Raw genomic sequence first — 22,160 nt, forward strand, 5'->3', positions numbered from 1 at the left:
CTTGTAGGTACATCTATATGGTGCCAGATGGTGTCCATGAAATTCGTTAACTAAGATCATCAACTATGCTGGGGGACAGCTCCCACTGCTGAAAATCACTACGGATAATATGTACAGAACGTAGCAGATGACAATTGAAGGTAATGGTATCAAGCCATCGTGCTAAAGCAAAGAGCCCCCATTTCCTACCACAGTCGTACTGTACTTTGGCCTAAGAGAGACTAAGGAAGGAAAGAGTGTCTTCGGTCGGGATCAGTTGTCTTCTTGTGGAGCCGACTACTGAGTTGAGACCTTGGAATCCTCCTCGACGTGAATGTGTTCGGATGACTCGAGAGCGTTGACCTGGTCATCGGGGTATTCGACACTATTTGAGAGCCGATTAGCCTGGCACGGAGTAGAATGAAAGTGAAACCCGTACGTGAAACCCTTAATGAGGCTGTATTCATGCTTGATGACTCCACCCTTAGCCTGAGCGTCCTGCTTGGCCCTGTCAAGATATTAGTTGTGATGTTTGAATAATGGGTGGCAAAGACGACTTACTTCTCGAGCTCCTCCATGGGAGACTCCTCCTTCAGGGTGACCTGTGTACTATTAGCATCAGGGTTCCTGACAGACACCGGATTCACCTACATTGTAGAGAGGCATGTTTGACGAATTCCGAGATGAAGAGCAAAATCTGATGTAGTGTAGCGTTGAGATCAAGGTGTGAGTTGAAGCTAGATAAGAAAAGCGGAGGTGGATGAGAGGGGAGGGGCTCTGCTTTATACTGGCGGGACGCGCCGTCTGAAGCAAGCTGATAAGAGGGGCTATGGTCTTACGCCATTTCCACACTTATAAAGTACCTTGGACACTGCCCTGCCTTTTTTTGGACGTCCCCGGGCCATCGCGTTGGTTTCTTGACATTGCACTACGGAAATTACACTACCGTGACCGGGTCTACCCATTTGTCCGACCTCCAAAAATTGTAAGATTCTCTTTGACCCTAGGTTACAATGTTATCTCACAAATATAGATGCCTGGTCCGTCTCGCTGCGCAGTATGCCACCCGCGCCCCTCGCGCTCCTCGCGCCCCCGTACGCTGAACAGTCCTCCCTTGCATCGATGATTTGATTCAGCCTATGTTGATGTAACAGTGCAGCATGAGCCCCGATGACGCTATGCATGAACGCGGGGCAGGTCACGTGGAGATACTGCAAGTTATGGCGCTTTCCTTTCGCCCTTCATCCTTTTTCAAAGCGAGATATTAGAGCCCGACGAAGCCATCATGCGCACGAGGTGGCATGCTCATTCCGTGCAAACCCCGGTACTTGGGGCTCTGCGGTGCTTTCCAATCGTCCAGGACCTTCTTATCTGCCAGCTCATATACTTCCACTCCAAGCGGACGGCAAGTAGCTCCCATACCGCCTTCCTTGTCGTCCCATCCCCAATTGGAAAGATCGCCTGCATTAAGCGTGATTAGTCCGTTTCACAATTCGCTCTTGTGGGGTTGAAACATACCACCGGGGCATGCAGACAGCGCACAGAGGACATCGACCTCGGCAAAGAACTCAAAATAATCTCCGGCCTTTGCGGGGGAAGTCTCCATGAAGTATTTTCCTTCTTCGTCCAACCCCGTAACCTGGAATACATTCAACACGTCGTGAACATCCAGTTCCGTCAGTCCATAGGGGGCCACCGAGCGCGTGAGGTTCGAGTGGCAGTGAAAGTCGAAAGTTTCGCCGCCCATCAGAAGATTCACATAGGGATCGCATCGGGTACCCATCAAGTCATGGACTCGTCCTCCGAATGGAGTGCTACCAAAGACAAGATCCGGCTTTCGCTTCCCATCTGGGCCCAGTACATCATATAATTGCCCGCCGCCAAGCGAGTCTCCAGTGATGGTCACAAGTGGCCGCAGATAGGGCAGATTGGACCACAGGCGATCACCGACGGAGACGTGAGAGGCGTGAATCTGTCGGGTGCGTGCAGCCCACATTCGCTCCCGAGGGTTATTGGCATTCCAAATGTTGAGATCACCCACTTGCGGGCCCTCGGGTGTCGTTAAGCGGCAGATGTGGCCCGCGGGCACCAGCCATGCCTGTCCGGAGCATGGCCGAATTGTAAATGAGTCCCTGGAGAGGCGTGCTGCGGGGTCTGTTGCGGTCTTCGAGATAGACCGGTAAAGCTGCGAAGTAGCATGAATTTCCGAATCCAGAGGCGCATCATAGGCTGGGGGAGGTCGACGAGCAGTCATTTCGTATTCGTAGTATACACTGGAGAGATTGAGACGCCAGGATGTACTTTACAGGGTCTTCTTAGATACTGGGACAATCACCATTATATAGCCTACATGGCCTCGGGGGCGTCCGTTATCACCCATGGATGGGACTTGCCCCGCATACTCAGTTGATATTTGATAGACGGTGTTCGCGAGACTCCACACGTGTGTCACTTGATATAAAAAACATTGAATTTACGGAGAAAGTCCCGATAATTGACTAAATAAACCAAGTCATGACAAACCAGGTCACCATTCAGCTAATAGCTTCCAGGTAGAAGCGTGGTTTGCAAATACATCGGCCCGAGGAGAGGGGTAAGTTCTTATCGAGGAGAGACCGGCCCGGTCCACTGTTCATGATTGTAGCCTTACGGCCCTGTTGCCTTTGTGCCTTGATGCCTCAGGGAAGCTCTTTCACGCTAAACCCAACCAATCCAATCTTTTTTTTGAGCGGCTCCATTTTCTTCCGATCCCCGATAATAATTTTGGCCGAGCAAGTTCATGTCGCCGCTGCACAGCTTGCCTTTGTTGCTTCTTCACGTTTAATTTAGCAGAAGAGCAGCTGTGAGGTCCGAGGCCTCTTTGCTTGCAACATGGAGCAGCAATCGAACAGGTCTCATAGGCCCGCGAAGGAGAAGAAGAAATACGAGGGTACGACACAAATCTGCGGAGATTGCTTTCGAGCCCCGATTGCGAAGCGCATGTCTTGCTGACCGTTCTGAATCATTCAGGTAACAACCCCAAGGCCTTCGCCTTTTCCAAAACAGGGAAACTTAACAGACAGGCTGCGCGGTCGCACGATGTAAGTACGGACTTTTTTTGCGGATGGTATATGAAACCTAACTTTGGTTGCTGTTATAGGTCAAGGAAAAGAGACTTCATGTGCCTCAGGTGGATCGCATGCCTGAGGAGGCTCCTCCCACGGTCGTCGCAGTTGTTGGACCCCCAGGTGTAAGTTGGAATTCTGGCGCTATTTGTTCTGTGAAGCCTGAGCCTAATCTGTCATCTTTACTACTCTAGGTCGGCAAGACCACACTCATCAAGTCGTTGATCCGCCGCTACACCAAGCAGACTCTCAGCTCGCCTCAAGGTCCCCTAACTATCGTTACTTCGAAGAAGCAGCGCCTCACCTTCATGGAGTGTCCGTCCGACTCCCTCGCAGCCATGATCGATGTGTCCAAAATTGCCGATGTCGTCCTCCTCATGATAGATGGAAACTACGGATTTGAGATGGAGACTATGGAGTTCTTAAATGCTCTGTCAACAAGCGGTATGCCGGGTAACGTTTTCGGTATCCTTACCCACTTAGATCTTTTCAAGAAGCAAAGCACTTTGAAGATGACCAAGAAGCGCCTTAAGCATCGCTTCTGGAGTGAGCTTTACCAAGGTGCCAAGCTCTTCTACCTCTCTGGTGTGATCAACGGCCGATATCCTGATCGCGAAGTCCACAACTTGTCTCGATTCCTGTCTGTCATGAAGACCCCTCGTCCACTTGTGTGGCGTAACTCCCACCCGTATGCCCTGGCAGATCGTTTCCTGGATGTTACTCCTCCCACCAAGATCGAAGAGAACCCCAAGTGTGACCGTACCATTGCGCTGTATGGATATCTTCGAGGAACCAATTTCCCAGCTCAGGGTGCACGAGTGCATGTTCCCGGTGTCGGCGATTTGACCGTATCCGGAATTGAAGGACTGCCTGACCCGTGCCCGACTCCTTTTGCCGATCAGCAGATGGCCAAGGCGACTGGCAAGAGCAACAGGCGTAAGCTTGGTGAGAAGCAGAAACTGCTGTTTGCTCCGATGTCCGATGTTGGTGGTGTTTTGGTCGATAAAGATGCTGTCTACATTGATATCAAAACCAATACCTTTAACAGGGGCTCTGATGATGAGTCAGAGGATGAGGATCGTCGGGGTCTCGGTGAGCAGCTTGTGGTCGGTCTTCAGGGCGAACGCCGATTGCTTGGCGAGGCTGATCAGGGTGTGCGTCTTTTCCGCGGTGGTGAGGCAATTGACCAGGCGGACGAGGATGACGAGACTGGTCGTAAACATCGCAGACATGCTCGGATTGCTGACGCCGAGCGTATCCAAGCCGTCGGGGACGACGAGGAAGAGGATGATGAGGATGAAGAACTTGATGGCGAAGAGGACGAGAACGACCTAAGCGACGAAGAAGATGATGTTTCTGCACCCGCAGACTTCGAGAGAAGCTTCAAAGAACGCCAGAATGGAAACTCTCGTCAAGAAGACGGAGACCTTGCCTTCGCGGACAGTGATTCTGACCTCGGCTCCATATCCTCAGTTTCAGACCAAGAGCTTGAAAGCGGGGACGAAGATGAAGACGAAGACCATGAAGAGGACGACGACGAGGAAGATGAAGAGGGCAATGTCAGATGGAAGGACAACATGCTGGCTAACGCTAAGGCTCTCCATGGAAAGCGCCCACCCTTCCGCGTCAATGACCTCTCACGAATGCTGTACGATGAGTCCATCACTCCCGTCGACGTCGTCCGAATGTGGCGTGGCGAGCATGATGAGGATGATGATGATGAAGAAGAGCAGGACGAGGAGGAAGGTGACGACTTCTTTAAGAAGACCAACACCGAAAAGGAGGACCAAGCCGACTTCCGCGCGGTTCCTGAATATGACTACGACGAGTTGGAGCGAAAGTGGCGTGACGAGGAACTGATCGAATCTTTGAAACGTCGTTTCGCGAGCGCCAGGCTTTCGGGCGATGGCTCTGATGACGACCTTGAGGAAGGCGATTTGGATGACCTTGATTCTGATGACGAAGGCGATGGAGCATTCGAGGACCTCGAGAATGGCGAAACCTTTGATGGATTCGATGGCGAGGACGAAGAAGACAAGGACGATGACGAGAAAGGCGCAAATTCAGAAGCTCCTGTGGACTTGGAAGCTGAACGTGAGCGCAATGCCAAGAGAAAGGAAGAGCTGAAGCTTCGCTTCGAAGAAGAAGATCGTGAAGGTTTCGGTAATGCGAAGGACGGAGTCCGAGACAATCTCGAAGGGGAGTTTGGCGAGGACGACTGGTACGATCTCCAAAAGGCCAAGATGCAAAAGCAGATTGATATCAACCGCGCCGAGTTTGACACGCTAGACCCATCCTCCCGTGCCCGCGCCGAAGGCTTCAAGGCCGGCACTTACGCCCGCATTGTCCTCGAGAATGTGCCCTACGAGTTTGCGTCCAAGTTCAACCCTCGCTTCCCCCTCATTGTCGGAGGTCTGGCCCCTACTGAGGACCGCTTCGGATACGTACAGGTCCGTATCAAGCGTCACCGTTGGCACAAGAAGATCTTGAAAAGCAATGACCCGTTGATCTTCTCTCTTGGCTGGCGTCGCTTCCAATCAATTCCCATGTACAGCACATCCGACAGTCGTACTCGAAACCGCATGCTCAAATATACTCCTGAGCACATGCATTGTTTCGGCGTTTTCTACGGTCCGCTCGTGGCGCCCAACACTGGTTTCTGCTGTGTCCAATCGTTCTCTAACAAGAACCCCGGGTTCCGCATTGCCGCGACCGGTGTTGTTCTCAACGTTGATGAACACACCGAGATCGTCAAGAAGCTGAAGCTTACTGGTGTGCCTTATAAGATCTTCAAGAACACTGCCTTCATCAAGGACATGTTCAACTCCTCCCTAGAGATTGCCAAGTTCGAGGGCGCGTCCATCCGGACCGTCTCGGGTATTCGCGGTCAAATAAAGAAGGCTTTGAGTAAGCCTGAAGGTCACTTCCGTGCTACGTTCGAGGACAAGATTCTGATGAGTGATATTGTCTTCCTGCGCGCATGGTACCCGATCAAGCCTCACCGTTTCTATAATCCCGTGACCAACCTCCTCGACCAAGAAGAGGGTAGCACTGAGAATGGCTGGCAAGGAATGCGCTTGACCGGTGAAGTTCGCCGCGAGCAAGGCATTCCCACTCCGATGAACAAGGATTCGGCCTACCACAAGATCGAGCGCCAGGAGCGCCACTTCAACCCCTTGCGAGTGCCGAAGCAGCTGGCTGCCGACCTGCCCTTCAATTCTCAGATCACTAAGATGAAGAAGCGCAACGACCAGACCTACATGCAGAAGCGCGCTGTCGTCCTCGGTGGCGAAGAGAAGAAGGCCCGTGATCTGATGCAGAAGCTGACCACGATGCGCAACGAAAAGTCCGCCAAACGTGCAGCGAAACAGGAAGAGCGGCGCAAGGTTTACCGTGCTAAGGTTGCGGACAGTCTAGAGAAGAAGGAAGCCCGTGAAAAGAGAGAGCGCGACGATTACTGGCGCCGTGAGGGCAAGAAGCGCAAGAATACCGATGGAGAGTCCGGTGGTGGCCGCGGTGGAAAGAAGCGCAAGTAATCGTGACTGTTCATACTGCCCCACGTCGTGATGGATAATGGGGCTTGTCTTGCATAGATGGCGTTCGTACCAAAAATTTACTTGTACCTTATCTTTTGACTCAGTGGATTTCCCCCTTATCCTCCCCCCCCCGGCATGTATACCATACATCTCGGCCAATCCACGATGCCGAAGTTCTTCCGGTGTCCATCACACTGATTCACGCCAAGAGTGGATCTTTGGCCAGCAACACAGGATGAAACACGCCATGCGTAGCCACCGGTGGAACTAGCGCGAAGGCTGCGTCAAGATGCCCGGGAAAGATCAATGTAATCAGTATGGGCTCGACAATTTGCCAAGCTCATCACTGAAGACTAGCCTCAAACCGACCCACTCAGGACCTACTTTTAATTGAACACAGACACAAGTCCGAAACATCCCCCAGTGCTTGCGCTCAATATGAAACGATGATCTAGTGACATTAGTTCACCCCTGAAGGACATGATCCGAGCATGATACTATCTAAGCCGTCGATTTGAGCTTTGACGCGCTCGTGAATTGGAGCTATGCTTCAATGTACCCAGGTCATGACCGTGTCATCTTCGAGGAGGCGTCTCACGTTCCAGATGCAGGGGTACCGGAACTCATTGGTGGATGGAGGAGGCCGACGCTAGTCAGTTTAGTTGCAATGGCGTATACAACAGACGGTTCTTAGTGTATTCATCGAGGTTCGAGGTCGAGTTCTAGCTCCAGTTCCACCAGTAGTATCAAGCCATATCCACGCCTGCTTGGCCAAGCCTCTATGTCTATATAAGAACATTTTCAACCACGTCTAAGTAGACACAGGGTTTTTGTTCATGTCACTCATTTCCATTTCATTCTTTCATCATGATGCGCAGTGCGCTCCTACTCTCTTTCGTTCCCCTGGTCTTGGGATGCAACAATCCTGCCAGCCATGCTTGTGCTTCGGTATACACTGCTTCTGCTGCCGAGGCTTCCGCGTTCTGCGCTACCTTCACAGCGAGCGTCGTGACGGCGACTACCGGTCTCCCAGCCTTCGCCTCGGCCTGCGACTTCAAGCCAAGACACCTCTCGAGCGCCTGCAACTGCCTCGATACCGCCTGGGCCACTGATTCGCCTGGAGTAAGTCACTTTTCCCATGAAAGACGACCTTATTTAACAACAATCAGTCCGGATCAACTCCTATCACAACCAGTGCTGCTGCTCTGACTAGCGCCACGCCACTTGATACTAGCCCTGCTATAACTAGCGCCGTCCCCGTCGTGTCCATCGAAACGCCTGCCGTCTCCCAGACCACTTTAGTCAAAAGTGTGCGTCCGGTTGTCAGCGCATCCTCCGCGATTGCTACCACCGAGGCACCCACCTCTTCCTTCGCTTCTACCGTTGTCGATGCCGCTGCTGCTACTGGCTCGGCCTGTGTTGTGTCCGAATACGAATCACTCTCCTCTGCCGTCGCATCCTGCACCAATATCATTCTGTCTGATCTTTACGCGCCTGCCTCTAGCACCATTGATCTGCAAAGTCTTCAGACTGGTACCACCGTTACCTTTGCTGGTACTACTGTAAGTACAGCACATGATGTCTGATCGTCTCCGTGCTGACTGTTGTTAGACCTTTGGCGATACTTTTGACGATGACTTCGACCCCATCATTATCTCCGGAACTGATCTTACCATCACTGGTGCTTCGGGCCATGTGATTCAGGGTAACGGTGAGGCCTACTGGGATGGCAAGGGTTCCAATGGAGGACAGGACAAGTATGTATCTAATGATCGGGACGGGTCTCAATTCCATTTACTAACTCGAATTGCCAGGCCCGATCACTTCATCGTCATCAAGCATACCTACAACTCCAAGATCACCAATCTGAACATCATGAACTGGCCAGTCCACTGCTTCGACATTACTGGCTCCGAGCACCTCACCATTTCCGGAGTTGTCCTGAACAACACTGCCGGTGATGAACCCAACAGCGCCAGTGGCGATGACCCAGCTGCTCACAACAGCGACGGTTTCGATATCTCCTCCAGTGACTACATTACCCTCGAGAACATCGAGGTCTACAATCAGGACGACTGCGTCGCTGTCACCAGTGGAACCCAGATCGTTGTCGACAACATTTACTGCTCTGGAGGCCACGGTCTGAGCATCGGTTCCATTGGCGGTAAGAGCAACAACACCGTCGACGGAGTCACCTTCAAGAACTCCCAGGTTGTCAACAGTCAGAACGGATGCCGCATCAAGTCCAACTCTGACACCACAGGCAGCGTAAGTGCGGTTCATGATCCATAATCGCCATGGCCATCAGGAAGAACAAATCCTAACAATGTGTACAGGTTAGCAACATTGTTTACCAGAACATCACCTTGTCCGAAATCTCAGATTACGGTATTGACGTCCAGCAGGACTACCTCAATGGTGGTCCCACTGGCGAACCCACAAACGGCGTCACCATTAGCGACGTTACTTTCACCGATGTCACCGGCACTGCCACCGATGATGCCTACAATTACTACATTCTGTGCGGTTCTGACAGCTGTTCCAACTTTACTTTCACTGATGTGTCAATTACCGGAGGTGGTGAGACTAGCAGCTGCAACTATCCCTCAAGTGGATGCCCTTGATCTTGGCCCCTGGATGTCCTCTCCAACGATAGTCAAGTGTTGGGACCGGGAAATGTACTTAACTATACATTACTTTCTATGCAGATAACTGTACCGACGCCGTATAACGGCTGATTCATTGACCTGTGAATTGATCTCACGCATTTAGATCTCAAGTGTCTTCAAACGCCCGTACGGTCTGGCCAAGGAAACAACTCAAGAAATCCAGGATGAACCATATACAGTATCTTTTTAAACATACTGCAGAGGTCTATCGAGGCCTGAGTAATATAATGCATGTGACAAGAGGCAAGAGTAAGTCTTGAAAGGCTTTCATCAGATTGTCTAGACAGAGGCCCCGCATAACCAAGAGGATAATGTCTGAGCCCCCTTAGGTTACTCGGTCGGACTACAAAGGATTGACTTGGAGCAAGCCTCAATTAAACGTTCTCTGTCAAATCTCCAGTCATTCCAAACCCCTCATCACCAAAAGATAAAGCAATCAATTGCGCATCTGCAACTGACACTACCCCACGTGACCGTGTCTCGCACGCGTCGCCGCAGATGGAAAGCCGACGACGCCATCTCTCTCTTTCGAATTTCCAAAACCAGTCATAACACGGTCTTTCGCTCTTGACGACTCTTACATTCTGGCCAATCTTGATTATTATACGTACTGCTCAGCCCATCGGGTTCTTTATCGCGGAAGCTGCTACTTGACCGGTTCGCCTCGTGCTCAACACTGCGCGTGCTGGTCGATCGACACTGGATCGGGCAGATGCTCCAGATACCCGCAGCACAGGAATTGCACCCTCCCGACAATTCTTGAGGGCCTTAAGATCCTGATCGTTGGTATTGCGACCCTCTGCTCCGTGTCGGACTTTCTCAGTGTCGTCTAGATGCGGTGACTCGGGGCAAGCAGTAACGTCTCGCGTGTTTAGATCGCTTGCGCGGTGGCCTCATCGCGCTTCTGAAGCGTAGACGCGTATCGCTGGATTTGTCCTTGGTTCTTTTGACTGCATCTCCACAGTGAGCCCACCTGATCATGAACGACCCTTATGGCGCCCCGTCAAGACGCGGGGTTCCCCATGTGGAGGCCAATGCGAACATCCAGTTCGTAAGCAATTCGATATCACCAATGTCAGAAGAAACACATCTGTCAGAGGATATCCAGGTCCCACGATCCCCCCAACAACTATCCCTGCAGATAAATGGGTCGAATGCCGGGTCGCATGAGAAGGACTGCTCGAATGTTTACGTTGAATCGTCAGAACGCGGTAGCGATACATCGGGCGATAGTCGGCAATCAGAGCTGCAGTCCGCCAGTGCTTTCACCGAGTCCTTGCCCAGTCTACCCTTATCCTCATTAAACGATTCCAGCCGATCTATGGAGGATAGCCTGCGCGTGCGGGATTCGGATTCATCAACACCTACAACGGAACAGAGGATATCGCATTCTCAGGATACATTCAAGTCACTTTCAATGAATGGAAATGAAGGGTTGGATGGCTCTCATGCAGATGTGAAGCTAGAGAAAGAAAGCGAAGACTCCCTAGGGCCATTGCGCTCATGGAGGCAATCAAGTTCGCGATTTGGGGTTGGGAAACTTACGCCGGGCCATAAAAGAACCGCTAGTGGGGATATCAAGCCTGTCTCGTCCAATTTGGCAGCATACCAGGATTCCGATGCCAATGGGGCTACACGCCGGCGTTCAAAGAGTACAGGCTCGCCGGCCCATGGAACTAGGATTGCACAAGTATTGAATACCTCGAAACTCCTCCATGACGAGCACTGCTAATGCATATCCAGTTATCCATTCATATTCGAACCCGACTTTCGTATGCGGCTGCCAAAATAGAGAAGGCCCGCCAATCGCGTGAAATCGCGGAACTTCCACTGCGCGGGCTCGCAACCCTTTCTTCATTGAGCTCACCAGCACCGAATGGTGCCATATCAACAACGGCCTCAAACCCAACACGGCCACCTGGTTTAGAACCATCACCGCCAGACACACCCCGCTCCTTCCCCTCTCATCACCGTTCACAGTCAGCAATAACCTCCGGCAAACTTCTTGCCATTCCCAAGCTGGCACCTCCTGTTGATATTATATCATCAAATGGGGACTCTCGTCGCCGGCGACCTAACCCCAATTTGGTCCCAAAATCATTTGAGCGGAGCCAATATGGCCGCCATCGACGACATCATTCACATCAAGAACATTTGATCACTCGACCGTTGAACGGCTCCCCATCCGTAGTGGGACCTGGAACACCGTCGATTGCGCCCTATAGACAAGCACCTACATCCGCACAAGATGGATACTACGGGTCCCGAACCCAATCTCAGAATAGTGCAATGGAACAAGACGCAATTGAAACGCTCATGTTCATGTCCAGTCCTGAAAACTCTGGGTATCGCTCCAGTCCTCGGCCTTTACAGCCACCCGCCGCACAAAAGAGCCTGAACGAGTCACTCTATTCCAAGCAAAATGGAATGACAACTCACAGCCAAAGCTCACAAAGCACAGCATCTGGAGGGCGAGGGTTCCCGTCAAAAACGCACGGATTGGGCCTTGAAGCCGGCGCAGGGGATGAAATTGACCGCCTTCTTGACCAGATGGAAAGTGACAGTGACGATGATGCACACTTTACAGCGCATCGTCTTGGGCTCAGGGGACAGGCTTCTAAAGGGGATCATGCACAGTCGAGGTGATTCTTAATTCTGCGGAAAATTAATTGCAGAGATTGCCTTTGTTTTGGCATGAATATATAGGCATTTCCCCCGAGGTGATGAATGCATTTGAAAAAGCGAAAAAGCGATCCGTTACTGATGTTGGAGACTTGACTCTGAGGTCGCTGGGCGTTTGCATGCGCATCTGTTTGCCCTGCACAAGTGTGCACTACATAATGAATAGTCCTGTGGAATTTCATGCTATCATCACTAGTGCCTATGGCCCCGGGCCAGCTCAAGATCAATCCTGAAGGGCTGGCAGGGCACATGCCTCGACCCATCGTAATCACACATCTGCAACAGTCTGATCGAGAAGACAATCAGGGGCCACCACACTTGATTCTTCCATTGTTTCTCGACTTTCACGTTCCTCTTACACTTCTTGTTGCTTTTCCATGGTACCCTTTTACATGTATGCGAATAGAAAGTAAAGTAAAGTCAGAGCGGCTTCTTGAGACCTATGTGAATCATACTTCTAGTTCGGCGGTAACACAAGAGTAACTTTATTTGCTTCGTATGCTTTGTTCTATACATTAGTTTATGTCTATGTCTAAAAATCTTTTTTTAACATGAGGTCATGATCACATGCAATTAATGAGCAAGTTCCTATCACGTAGTCAGTATATAAAAATGCAGGCATACGGAAAAGCAAAACTTACACTCGCCATCTTACTTCTAGCCCGAATCTTGGGTCCGTAGAAGGCAAGAACCCAGGGGACCAAAGTGAGTAGAAGGCCCTACACAATCATTAGTTAATGTTTCAATCAAAGCTGACAGTGACGAACGTACAATGCCACCCAAGAGACTCGAAGCGCCCTGGAAACCAAGATTATTAAACATAGCAGCCGTCACGAGCGGGAAGACGCCACCGAGCAAGTTCCGGCAGCAAGACTGGGCTGCAATTGCCGAACTAGCGTACCGGTGGTATGTGTCTGCCAGGTAATTGAAAGTGGCTAGATAGATAGAGAAAATGCCCATGGTCGCACAGCCGACGGCGATCGCTGGGACAATCCAGGGAATGGAGGAGTAAGATGTCCAACCAAACCAGAACAGGCCGACTGGTAGTAAGATCGACTCGATGCAGACATAATAGAGACGCCCTTCGGCGGAGGAGGAGAGCTTGCCGAAGTGGGCGGCAATTTTCTCTTGCCAGATGCTGATGCAGGTGATCAAGATGACGCCAACGCACATGGCTGATCGAAGTTAGCTATTATGAATCTCGAGAGCGGGGTTGTCTGTATTGACTCACAAGCAAATACGGCGCCGGTCTGCTCGATGTTGAAGCCGTGGCTTTTCTTGAAGACAAGGGCACGGATCCGAATTGAAGGTATAGAGTAGCCCAGCTAAAAGATACCCACACCGAGAAAAAGAAGACCACGGGCTCAGTGAAAAGCATGTCTGTAAATTGAGTTCATTGTCAGCGATGTTTTCCAGCACATGAAATTTCCGGCATCACTCACGGAAAGGTCGATACACCGAGATCCGGATCATTGTTGCCAGAGAATCTCGTTGCTCGTCGCTCTTCACCTTCCATCGAATACGGCGAGTCGACTTTTCGTCACTGGACTCTTCACTCGACAGGATCACGCCGACATGACCGGCTTCTTCGAGCTGCTCGTAGTATTTGTTCAGCTTGTGGGCCTTGCGACTCAATAGGACACTTCCACGGGTCTCCTTGAAGAAGAAGTAGATGATAACGACGAAGAAAGCCGAGACAATGGCGTGCGAGTAGTAGATCCAGCGCCAGGTGGAATGTGTCACGATTGTGCCGGCGATCAGAGGCGCTAGGCCGGTTCCGAAGAGTGCGGCGCCAGAAAATAGGGCCATGGGAGTGTTTCGGTCTTGCGCGTGATATATATCACTAATAACTCCGCCAACCATGGTGGAGAACGTCGCTAGAGACATGTTAGAATGGCAAGTATATCAAAGGGAAGAAGTGACCGTACATGCACCAATGCCTTGGAAGAATCGGGCAGCCAATAGCCCGCCAAATGAATGTGTGCCTCCACATGCAATCAAAGTCGCTATTTCAGTCAGTAAGAATTACCCAGATCTCGAGAGCAATTGAACATACCGACAAAGAGAATACCACTGGCAATGAAGATCGGCCGGCGTCCGTTGATCTCGGAGAACGGAGCCAGAACCATAGGTGCCAGAGCAAATCCAATGCAGAAAATCGTAATGCTCAAATTATACACCACGCTGCTCACGCCCCATTCTTTACACAACTCCTCTGATGCTGGACTGACCTCACCAGCGGAATAACCAGCGAGCGCAGTCACCGCGCAGGCAATATAGGTCATCATCGACTTGCGCCATTTCGGCCACAAAAACGGCGAAATGTATTTTTCCAAGCTCGGAGCATTAGGAGGCGCCGACTGACCGGGGCCAGGAGGTAGCGTAATCGCTGGAGTGGGTAGCGGAGTGTCCAGCTCGAGGTAACGATATTCGATCTCCATGGGTTCGGCCAGCGAACAATCTGAGCTGGGGTCGCTATGATCCATTGCGGGAGCAAAATGATCGAATGTGGTGGATCCCCTCCTTTTGGGGGCGCATTTCGTGCTTTATAGGGTTCCATGGAGTTTATGTTGATAAGCCGTGGGCCCAAGAGTCATGAAAAAAACAAGATAAATTGGAGAACATCTCCACTGGGGGGTCGGGATAGGGTGGAGTTGGGCTTTATCGAAACCGCAACACTTGCTAGGGTAAGCGGAAGGGCGTGTTTTTGGAGAGACGCGTCAGATGAAGCCGGAAGTAGTGCCGAGGTGTCTACCTCGTAGCCGATTGCGCTGTCCGGGCCACATAAGTCTTAGTTCCTGGGCTAATGACAATATGTGAATGTAATTCTTTGGCCGTTTTGGGAGTAAACTTCTCCACTTTTGAGAATCCCCAATTTGGAGAAATTCCCGAGGCATCGAGATATTGGGGAATTCCCGGCAGAATAACATCAATAGTGTGCAGAAATTGGAAAATTTATAAAGTAGCCAAAAGAATAAAGCACCGAGTTTCGCTAGCTTTGTCGATCAGACCCGCGCCTACGAGCATCTTGTAATCAGAACGTATGATTCAAATCGTCGCATAATGCAAGCGGAGCTGGAGTTGCGCCGCATCTCCCCGAAACTTCACCTTCGTCATTCAACGTCACACATCACCTAATAGATATGAGCGATGAGCAGCAAGCCCTATCAATGCCAGCGTTGCCCGCGGGCTTTTGCCCGTCTAGAGCATTTGCAGCGCCATGATCGATCGCGTAGGTTCTATCTCGTGGTCCGTGTGTATATAGCCACTAATCCTCCGCAGACACTAAGGAGAGAAGCCTTATGTCTGCGCGCAATGCCCAAAGGCCTTCACGCGCAAGTCAGTGAATCTCTGAATCCGCCGCATTCCATCCTGACAGCATTCTAGAGACCTTCTGGCCCGTCATGAACGGCTTTCCCATCAGGGGGCCAGCCCTGCCCGGCAGCAATCGCCGTCGTCGGCTCATCCAGTCTCCGATGGACTAGATACTCTCGCATCGGTAGTGGCCGATCATGCTCATGTCAATGCACTTTCGGGGAACATAGAGCAGTTTCAACCCCCCACTTTCCGTACATCGTACACCGATGATGGCCCGGATGCCAAATCCCGATCCCCAATCCGCAGAGCCGGCAAGTCCCATGCCGGGAGCCGACTTTAGCTATTCACTAGGCGGAATCCCGCCTGGTCCATTCGATGGGAACGACTTTACTTCGTTTCTGGATAGTGTACCGCTACCGAGTCACCCTTTTTCCCCAGCTTTTCAGCCTTTGCCACTGTTCCCGCCCGTGCCCTTCTCTCCAGTCACAGACTATGCACAGTCTGAAAGAGACCCACCGACGGTCTCTACCCCAGCGTCCACACCATCAAGCTCTGTTTTACCTCGACATGGGGCGCAATTGCCATCTTTGCAGCCGGAAGGTTTCCAGCCAAGTTCAAAGACTCGACAACCCACGGGGTTCGTCCCGGTCACTGCTCAATGCCGAGACAGGCTGCTTCATTCCTTGAAGGAATACTCTAATGTAGTACCTAATCCGTCCCTACCTTCACGACATGCTCTATCTCGATGCCTCACAGGATATTTGACAGGGTTCCACGATCACTATCCAGTCGTGCACAAGCCGACTCAAGATGTCGAGTCCATGGGGGCTCCAGTGTTCTTATCTATGGCGGCTCTTGGAGCACGTTATTGTCGAGAGCCAGATACCAGCATGCGTCTCTATCAGCTCGCTAAGCCGGTCACTATTGAGCATTTTCGACGGGTTTATCAGTCCGGGACCACGCTAGCGGCGAATGCAACACTCGATGTCGACACGTTTGAAACAACGCAAGCGCTTCTGATGCTCATCTCCGTGTCCTCTTGGTTCATCAATGACCCGCCCTATCACGAAGCGTTATCGATCAGAAGCATGATGGGAATGCTGTTACGAAAAGACGGGCTGAATTTCTTGCCTGATCATGACGGCTCGTGGGCCAGTTGGGTCTGGCGCGAGCGCGTCAAACGATTAAAACTCATTGTTTTCTGTTTCTTCAACATCCATACAATCGTGTTCGATATTCCACCCGTGATTCTCACGGAAGAGATGACGCTCGACTTACCCTGCACCGAAAAAGAGTGGCAAGCCCCCACGGCCGAGATATGGCAAGCTGAACGCCGACAAGCTTTCGGCGAGCCGAAGTTCCAGGATGCGCTCTCCTCGCTTTTCTCTCCACATAGCGAAATCGAGCAATTCTCGTCGCTCGGCGGCTACGTGTTGATTCACGCATTGCTACAGGACATCTGGCTCATGACCAAAGCCAATCGACTCGCTCTCTCCCGGTACAGTCGCATCAAGCCAGCGATCGCTCCAACGCCCGATCTCATCGCAGTGGAACAAGCCCTCGAAAGGTGGTGCCAATGCTGGGAACGAAACCAAGAGTCATCGATCGATCCGCTTAGTCCTCATGGACCACTCTCCTTTACTTCCGCCGCCCTGCTTCGGCTAGCGTACATCCGTCTGAATGCCGACTGCGGATCAACAAGGCAGTTACAGACCTGGGATCCCGTCCAAATAGCACGAAGTCTCAAAGACAACCTGCACGTTCTCCGCGGAGATAGACTTACGCGCGCCGCACTCCACTGCGCCCACGCCCTGAGCACCCCCGTCAAGCTAGGCATCGGATTCGTGGCCCACTCCCAGGTGGCGCTCTGGTCAAACCAGCACGCCCTTTGCTCGCTGGAATGCGCCGTGTTACTGGCCAAGTGGCTCGAAGCCGTCACGGTCCCACATCCAGATCCCGGGCTGACGGAGCAGGAGACCCGCTTACGGGACTTTGTGCTGGAAATGGTCATGGAGGTGCAGCATGGTGTGTCGCGCGAGTGGCTCCTGGCTACGAATACCAGGCTCAGTGCGGCGGTGACCCGTCTCTGGGCGCGCCTTTTCACGGCGGATTATATCTGGGAGATGGTCAATTTGATTGGGCGGTCACTGGATAGTTATGCGGATTTATTGGAGGCTGATTCGTCTCCGGGGTATACTTAGCACTGGTTACATGGACATGATGAGAAATTACCTCCTCTATTCAACGACTCCATAGAAAAAAATATACTATAAACATCTGCAATACAGCACCATCCAACATGCCAGCCCGAAGCCCCATCACAGCATCCCCTGCCCTCCTCTCCTTCCTCCAGACCTTGCACATCCGCTCTATCGAACAAGACAAAACAGTAGACTGGTCCAGTCTCCGCGACCAAGAATCCTCTTCCTTCGACACTATCATGTGCGACAAGTTCATCGCCTTAGACCAAGACAAATGCGAAACTCGTCTACCACATCCTGCGAGCCATCAACGCACGCACCGTCGTCGAAGCAGGTACCAGTTTTGGCGTGAGAACGATCGACCTCGCTCTCGCCGTGACACAAAATGCGAAACGCAATGGATCCATTGGCAAAGTCATTGCGACTGAGAAAGAGACTACTAAAGCCGTGGAAGCGCAAAAGCATTGGGAGCAGGCTGGGGAGGAAGTTCGAGGGGTGATTGAGTTGAGGGTTGGAGATTTGAAGGAGACTTTGCAAGGGGATCTGGGGGTTGTCGACTTTTTGCACCTTGACAGTGAGTCTTTATACATATGGGAGTGAGTTGGGGTTAATTTCGATATAGTTTGGACTCCCCTTGCGATGCCGGCGCTGAAGCTGGTTCAGCCTTTTCTGAGGCCCGGGGCAGTGATCATGGCTGATAACCCGCTGAAGGCGGGGGCAGGGTATGAGGAGTTGTTTGCTTATGTCGATGCGCCTGGGAGTTTGTTCCGAAGAGTCACCATGCCGTATGAAGGTGGGATGGATATGATCGTGTATCAGTGATATGCCAAACACCCGGATGTATATATAGTTGTCGATCATCAAGATAATACCGAGGTATTCGATCTTTCATTTTCACCCATCAGTTCAAGGCACTGAGAAGACAGAATCTATAAATCTGGAGACTTCCCCCGCTATGTTCCAAGTGGAGACTCGTCGACTTCCCCTCCTTTCACGGCAAACCAGTGCAGCCTTCTATATCTTCTATATCTCACTTCTCTACTCTTGAGATTCAAGAAGAGAAAAGAGAGGAAGGACCATGGATGATTCATTCACCACCGTCCCACCTACAGAAGAAGGCCTCTTCTCTCCAGGTGGCCCAAGCCAAGGCTTCAACCCACCCCAGAACCTCTCAACGGCCAACTACCGCCTGAACCACCTCGCAATCCGCATCAAAGACCCATCTCGTTCCCTACACTTCTACGTCGACCTCCTGGGTATGCGAATCATCTTCACCATGAACGCAGGCCCCTTCACAATCTACTACCTCGGCCATCCACCCCCAAACACAGATCTAGATCAATGGGCGAGACACACGAGTCAAATCCCCGTTCTGACGCGGACTAATGGCCTTCTGGAGCTTTATCATGTTCATGGATCTGACCAAGTGTCGACGGGGAACGTGCCGCCGAATCTGGGATTTGCGCATTTGGGGTTTACGGTGCCAGATGTGCGGGCTGCGGTGGAGAGATTGAGAGGTGATGGGTGCGGGTTTTGAAGGATGTTGGGGTCTGTACGAGGGATTCGGTACCGTTGTCCAAGTGGGAGGAGGAGAAGGGGATTGGGCGGGGAGAGATCCATGAAAATTATGCGTGGTTTTTCGAGAAGTTCGCAATGGTGGCAGATCCGGTGAGTTGGATGTTGGGAAGCTGGAGGGAGATGTTGGCTAAACTGTCATTGATCGCAGGATGGATATTCGGTCGAGTTGATCCCCCAGGATATACACTGACAAAAAACGGCTGGAGGTAGAAGAATGGTAATATAGCACGAAATGGGGATCATTTGTCATTACATCCCAAGTGGTCAAAATGGCCTATTCACAGGTTTAATGGTACATGTTTTGAACGTCTGCAACAATTACTCCATGCCCCAATTATCGTCCTCGGCAACATCATAATCCATGTCGCTGCGTGTCGGAGCCGGAATGGGCGCCTCGGTGGCCGAAGCTGAGTCCATAGCCATGTCCTGGTCCTCCTCGAAGCCGCTCTTCTCGGTGGATGATGCGGGAAGAGTGATGGGTGGGTTAGGAAGCCATGAAAGCTGAACCTCGCCCACCGAGGGAATATTCCAGGGCGAGAACATGAATTTCTCAGCTTGATAGCGCTCCTTAAAAGACACGATGACCGAGTCGGACTGGCCGGGATTAGGCTCAATGGATTCGTATTCGGCAATGCCCTGATACACGATTAGTGGTAGTCATCTTTCGAGCTCGTTAATAACTTACAATCAAGTGTTGGCGGAGCGCCTCATCCTTGTGTGAGTTGAGCTCTACACCTGTCACAGCAATACGTCGTGGTCGGTTGTCCAGACGCAACACACCACCACGACCACGGGGAGCGAATCCTCCTCGGCCGCGATAGCCACCGCGGAACGAGGCATCGTAGCCTCCACGTCCACGGTAAGTACCGCGGCCCCGGTAGCCACCACGCCCGCGATAACCACCGCGCCCAGACTCGGCATTGGGATCGATTCCTAGAGTTTTGGCCTCAGCCTCGAGAGTAGCCAGCTGAGCACGCAATTTTTTGGTCTCCTCGCTCACGTTCTCATCGGCGGTGCCCGCCATGGACTGGTCCTCGGAGCCGACACCGTTGCTCGACTCTGCCCCTCCGAGACGCTGCAAAAGACGGGCTTTTTCCTCCCGTTGCTTTTTCAAAAGTTCGTCCCGCTGACGCTCGAGAGCCTGCTTGGCCTCCTCGGTTTCCCGACGCTTCTTCATCTTCTCCTCGTACGCTTTTTGGGCTTCCTCCTGCTGTCTCTCGAATTCTTCGGGGTTGAATGCAGGCGCCTCGGGTCTCAACTGGTGAGGCTCGCCATTATTCTCATCGTGCTTCGGTTTGTGCCAATAGACCTTGACAAAGCGGTTATCGAAGATCACCTTGGGGCTGGACCATGCCTGCTTGGCCTCGGCAAAGCTCCCGTATTTGACAAGTGCCAGCTTTTTGTACGGCTGTAAAGTGACCTCAACGATGTTGCCAAATTGCGAGAAAAATTCGCGTACTGCCTCTTCCGAGAACTTGTCGTCGGGGATCTGCTCGACTACAATTGTCGTTATTGACTGGTCCTCATTGGGGCCAGCTGATGAGAATTCGGACCGGCCACCTCTGCGTCCGCCGAACGCACCGCGGCCACGGCCACGGCCCCGATCACCACGGCCTCGATCGCCGCGTCCACGTCCACCTGTTTCCATCATTGAGGCTCTTGGGTCATATTCTGCAATACGAGTCAGTGAATATCCACGTCATCCGTAGCCCGAAGTATCAGTCTTACCATCACGACCTCCGGCTCCAGCTTCACCATGCTGGTAAGGACATGCATCGCCCATATAGCAAATACCCTGAGTATCGTAAAACGGACAACGTTGGTTGCTCATCTGCTCAGATCCAGGCTGACCCAAAGCAGGCATTTCAGGCATAGGTGGCATGCCAGGCATCTGCGGAAATCCCATCTGCTGTTGCATGGCCATCATTGTGGTCATCGGGTCATTGGGATCAAACTGCTGGAATCCAGGCATCATGCCCGGGAATCCACCAGGGCCAGTGGGTGGGAACGGACCACCTTGTCCATGACGAGCAGCTCCACGACCGCGTCGTGGGGTCTTGAAAGCCCGGTCCTGGGGGTTGAAGTGGCCTTGCTCCTGGTCGCCCTGGAATCCTTCATTGTAGGTCCGTTTTCGGTTGTTGAAGTCAGATCTTGGTCCAGTTGGGACATTGGCTGCCAGCTGGCTTGTGGGAATGGCTTGTGGGAAGTCCTGGGGAGGCCGTTGAAGCTGGGACTGAGGGGGCGCAGCCTGAGCTTGTTTCGAGCCGAAAGATTTGAAGAGCTCGTCGACAAAGGGAACAGTGTCTAGCGTGTGTCAGCAAAGGGTGGAAGCGTAACGGGTCGGACAGGTTGAGCGCACTTTCGCGGAGGAAATCCTCCAGGTTTTCAACCGAGGTCTTTCGGATCTCGTCGTCCGGTGCATCAGATCTAATGAGCGCAAGAACGTAGTCTGCTAGAACGTCGGAGTCTGCATCCGAGCTACAAGTCAAGCGAACGAAATTAGCCGACGCTGCCTTTAGAATGAGTAGTTGCGATCAATCATCACATGTACTCACATGTCCTCCAGCTTTTTGACCACCCAATGCTTCACGTCATTCGCTTCATCATCGGTGAAATGCATGGTGACAAGCTTCAACAACCGCCAGGCACAAGAATGAACGGATGTTAAACAGGATTGGCGTTCAAGGCAATTGCTAGTCGCACGGATCCGGTGTCACAGTAAGCTGCAACAGCTCTGCAGCTCGGCGAACGCAACGGTGGATGGGTGTGATTAGAAACAAAATTTGGAGAATATTGAATGATAGAATTCACTGAAAAAAATCTACCAACCATGCCGCGAGGGAGTAGTGGGTAAGTGATCGGGCAGCGCAAAATCCGCCGAAAACGCGAAGGCGCGATATAGATCACGTGATGATACGTCAAGGTCCTTTCCCAGGCAATTTTTGGGAGGTTGTCTAGGTTGAGCACAACAGCTACCTGCATTACTTCTAATATTGTAGGTGACATGCCGTATCTGGGCGGGCAGTCCCCTTGACCAAATCTTCTGGCGCAAGTGCTGAGAAAATATGCCCGAGGTGCCTGAGACCTACATCT

The 22,160-nt window shown here is 51.9% G+C and overlaps 9 protein-coding genes across 9 annotated transcripts; 5 read left to right on the plus strand and 4 right to left on the minus strand.

Annotated features, from left to right (window-relative positions):
• Positions 1 to 276: 276 nt before the first annotated feature.
• Positions 277 to 645, minus strand: N7477_009804 (uncharacterized protein; the record flags this gene model as incomplete). Its single annotated transcript, XM_056971465.1, has 4 exons — positions 277 to 364; positions 419 to 487; positions 541 to 581; positions 631 to 645. The coding sequence occupies 4 exons, from the start codon at positions 643 to 645 to the stop codon at positions 277 to 279; spliced, it is 213 nt and encodes a 70-aa protein (XP_056818444.1).
• Positions 646 to 1,243: 598 nt separating this feature from the next.
• Positions 1,244 to 2,233, minus strand: N7477_009805 (urea carboxylase-associated family protein; the record flags this gene model as incomplete). Its single annotated transcript, XM_056971466.1, has 2 exons — positions 1,244 to 1,440; positions 1,498 to 2,233. The coding sequence occupies 2 exons, from the start codon at positions 2,231 to 2,233 to the stop codon at positions 1,244 to 1,246; spliced, it is 933 nt and encodes a 310-aa protein (XP_056818445.1).
• A 617-nt stretch (positions 2,234 to 2,850) lies between these two features.
• Positions 2,851 to 6,619, plus strand: N7477_009806 (GTPase BMS1; the record flags this gene model as incomplete). Its single annotated transcript, XM_056971467.1, has 4 exons — positions 2,851 to 2,908; positions 2,989 to 3,059; positions 3,119 to 3,208; positions 3,278 to 6,619. 4 exons carry the CDS (start codon positions 2,851 to 2,853, stop codon positions 6,617 to 6,619), a joined length of 3,561 nt encoding a protein of 1,186 aa, XP_056818446.1.
• Positions 6,620 to 7,486: 867 nt separating this feature from the next.
• Positions 7,487 to 9,243, plus strand: N7477_009807 (uncharacterized protein; the record flags this gene model as incomplete). The annotated part of the gene is made up of 5 exons (XM_056971468.1): positions 7,487 to 7,741; positions 7,789 to 8,181; positions 8,231 to 8,376; positions 8,434 to 8,887; positions 8,956 to 9,243. The coding sequence occupies 5 exons, from the start codon at positions 7,487 to 7,489 to the stop codon at positions 9,241 to 9,243; spliced, it is 1,536 nt and encodes a 511-aa protein (XP_056818447.1).
• A 1,024-nt stretch (positions 9,244 to 10,267) lies between these two features.
• On the plus strand, positions 10,268 to 11,934 carry N7477_009808 (uncharacterized protein; the record flags this gene model as incomplete). Its single annotated transcript, XM_056971469.1, has 2 exons — positions 10,268 to 10,978; positions 11,032 to 11,934. The coding sequence occupies 2 exons, from the start codon at positions 10,268 to 10,270 to the stop codon at positions 11,932 to 11,934; spliced, it is 1,614 nt and encodes a 537-aa protein (XP_056818448.1).
• A 493-nt stretch (positions 11,935 to 12,427) lies between these two features.
• Positions 12,428 to 14,456, minus strand: N7477_009809 (uncharacterized protein; the record flags this gene model as incomplete). The annotated part of the gene is given in 8 exon segments (XM_056971470.1): positions 12,428 to 12,478; positions 12,612 to 12,689; positions 12,742 to 13,145; positions 13,202 to 13,295; positions 13,307 to 13,350; positions 13,413 to 13,847; positions 13,899 to 13,976; positions 14,027 to 14,456. 8 exon segments carry the CDS (start codon positions 14,454 to 14,456, stop codon positions 12,428 to 12,430), a joined length of 1,614 nt encoding a protein of 537 aa, XP_056818449.1.
• Positions 14,457 to 15,120: 664 nt separating this feature from the next.
• Positions 15,121 to 17,489, plus strand: N7477_009810 (transcription factor domain-containing protein; the record flags this gene model as incomplete). The annotated part of the gene is made up of 4 exons (XM_056971471.1): positions 15,121 to 15,202; positions 15,261 to 15,313; positions 15,350 to 15,490; positions 15,516 to 17,489. 4 exons carry the CDS (start codon positions 15,121 to 15,123, stop codon positions 17,487 to 17,489), a joined length of 2,250 nt encoding a protein of 749 aa, XP_056818450.1.
• Positions 17,490 to 17,587: 98 nt separating this feature from the next.
• Positions 17,588 to 19,257, plus strand: N7477_009811 (putative lactoylglutathione lyase (Glo1); the record flags this gene model as incomplete). The annotated part of the gene is made up of 6 exons (XM_056971472.1): positions 17,588 to 17,677; positions 17,754 to 18,063; positions 18,112 to 18,282; positions 18,602 to 18,978; positions 19,029 to 19,157; positions 19,216 to 19,257. 6 exons carry the CDS (start codon positions 17,588 to 17,590, stop codon positions 19,255 to 19,257), a joined length of 1,119 nt encoding a protein of 372 aa, XP_056818451.1.
• A 128-nt stretch (positions 19,258 to 19,385) lies between these two features.
• N7477_009812 (CCCH zinc finger and RRM domain protein) lies at positions 19,386 to 21,687 on the minus strand (the record flags this gene model as incomplete). Its single annotated transcript, XM_056971473.1, has 5 exons — positions 19,386 to 19,703; positions 19,753 to 20,738; positions 20,796 to 21,371; positions 21,427 to 21,545; positions 21,623 to 21,687. 5 exons carry the CDS (start codon positions 21,685 to 21,687, stop codon positions 19,386 to 19,388), a joined length of 2,064 nt encoding a protein of 687 aa, XP_056818452.1.
• Between the last annotated feature and the right edge of the window lie 473 nt (positions 21,688 to 22,160).

This window comes from Penicillium maclennaniae (assembly GCF_028827695.1).
Source record: "Penicillium maclennaniae strain IBT 15551 chromosome Unknown utg000008l:1.0-3552695.0:1.0-3555053.0, whole genome shotgun sequence".
In the NCBI taxonomy this organism is placed as follows: Eukaryota; Fungi; Ascomycota; class Eurotiomycetes; order Eurotiales; family Aspergillaceae; genus Penicillium; species Penicillium maclennaniae.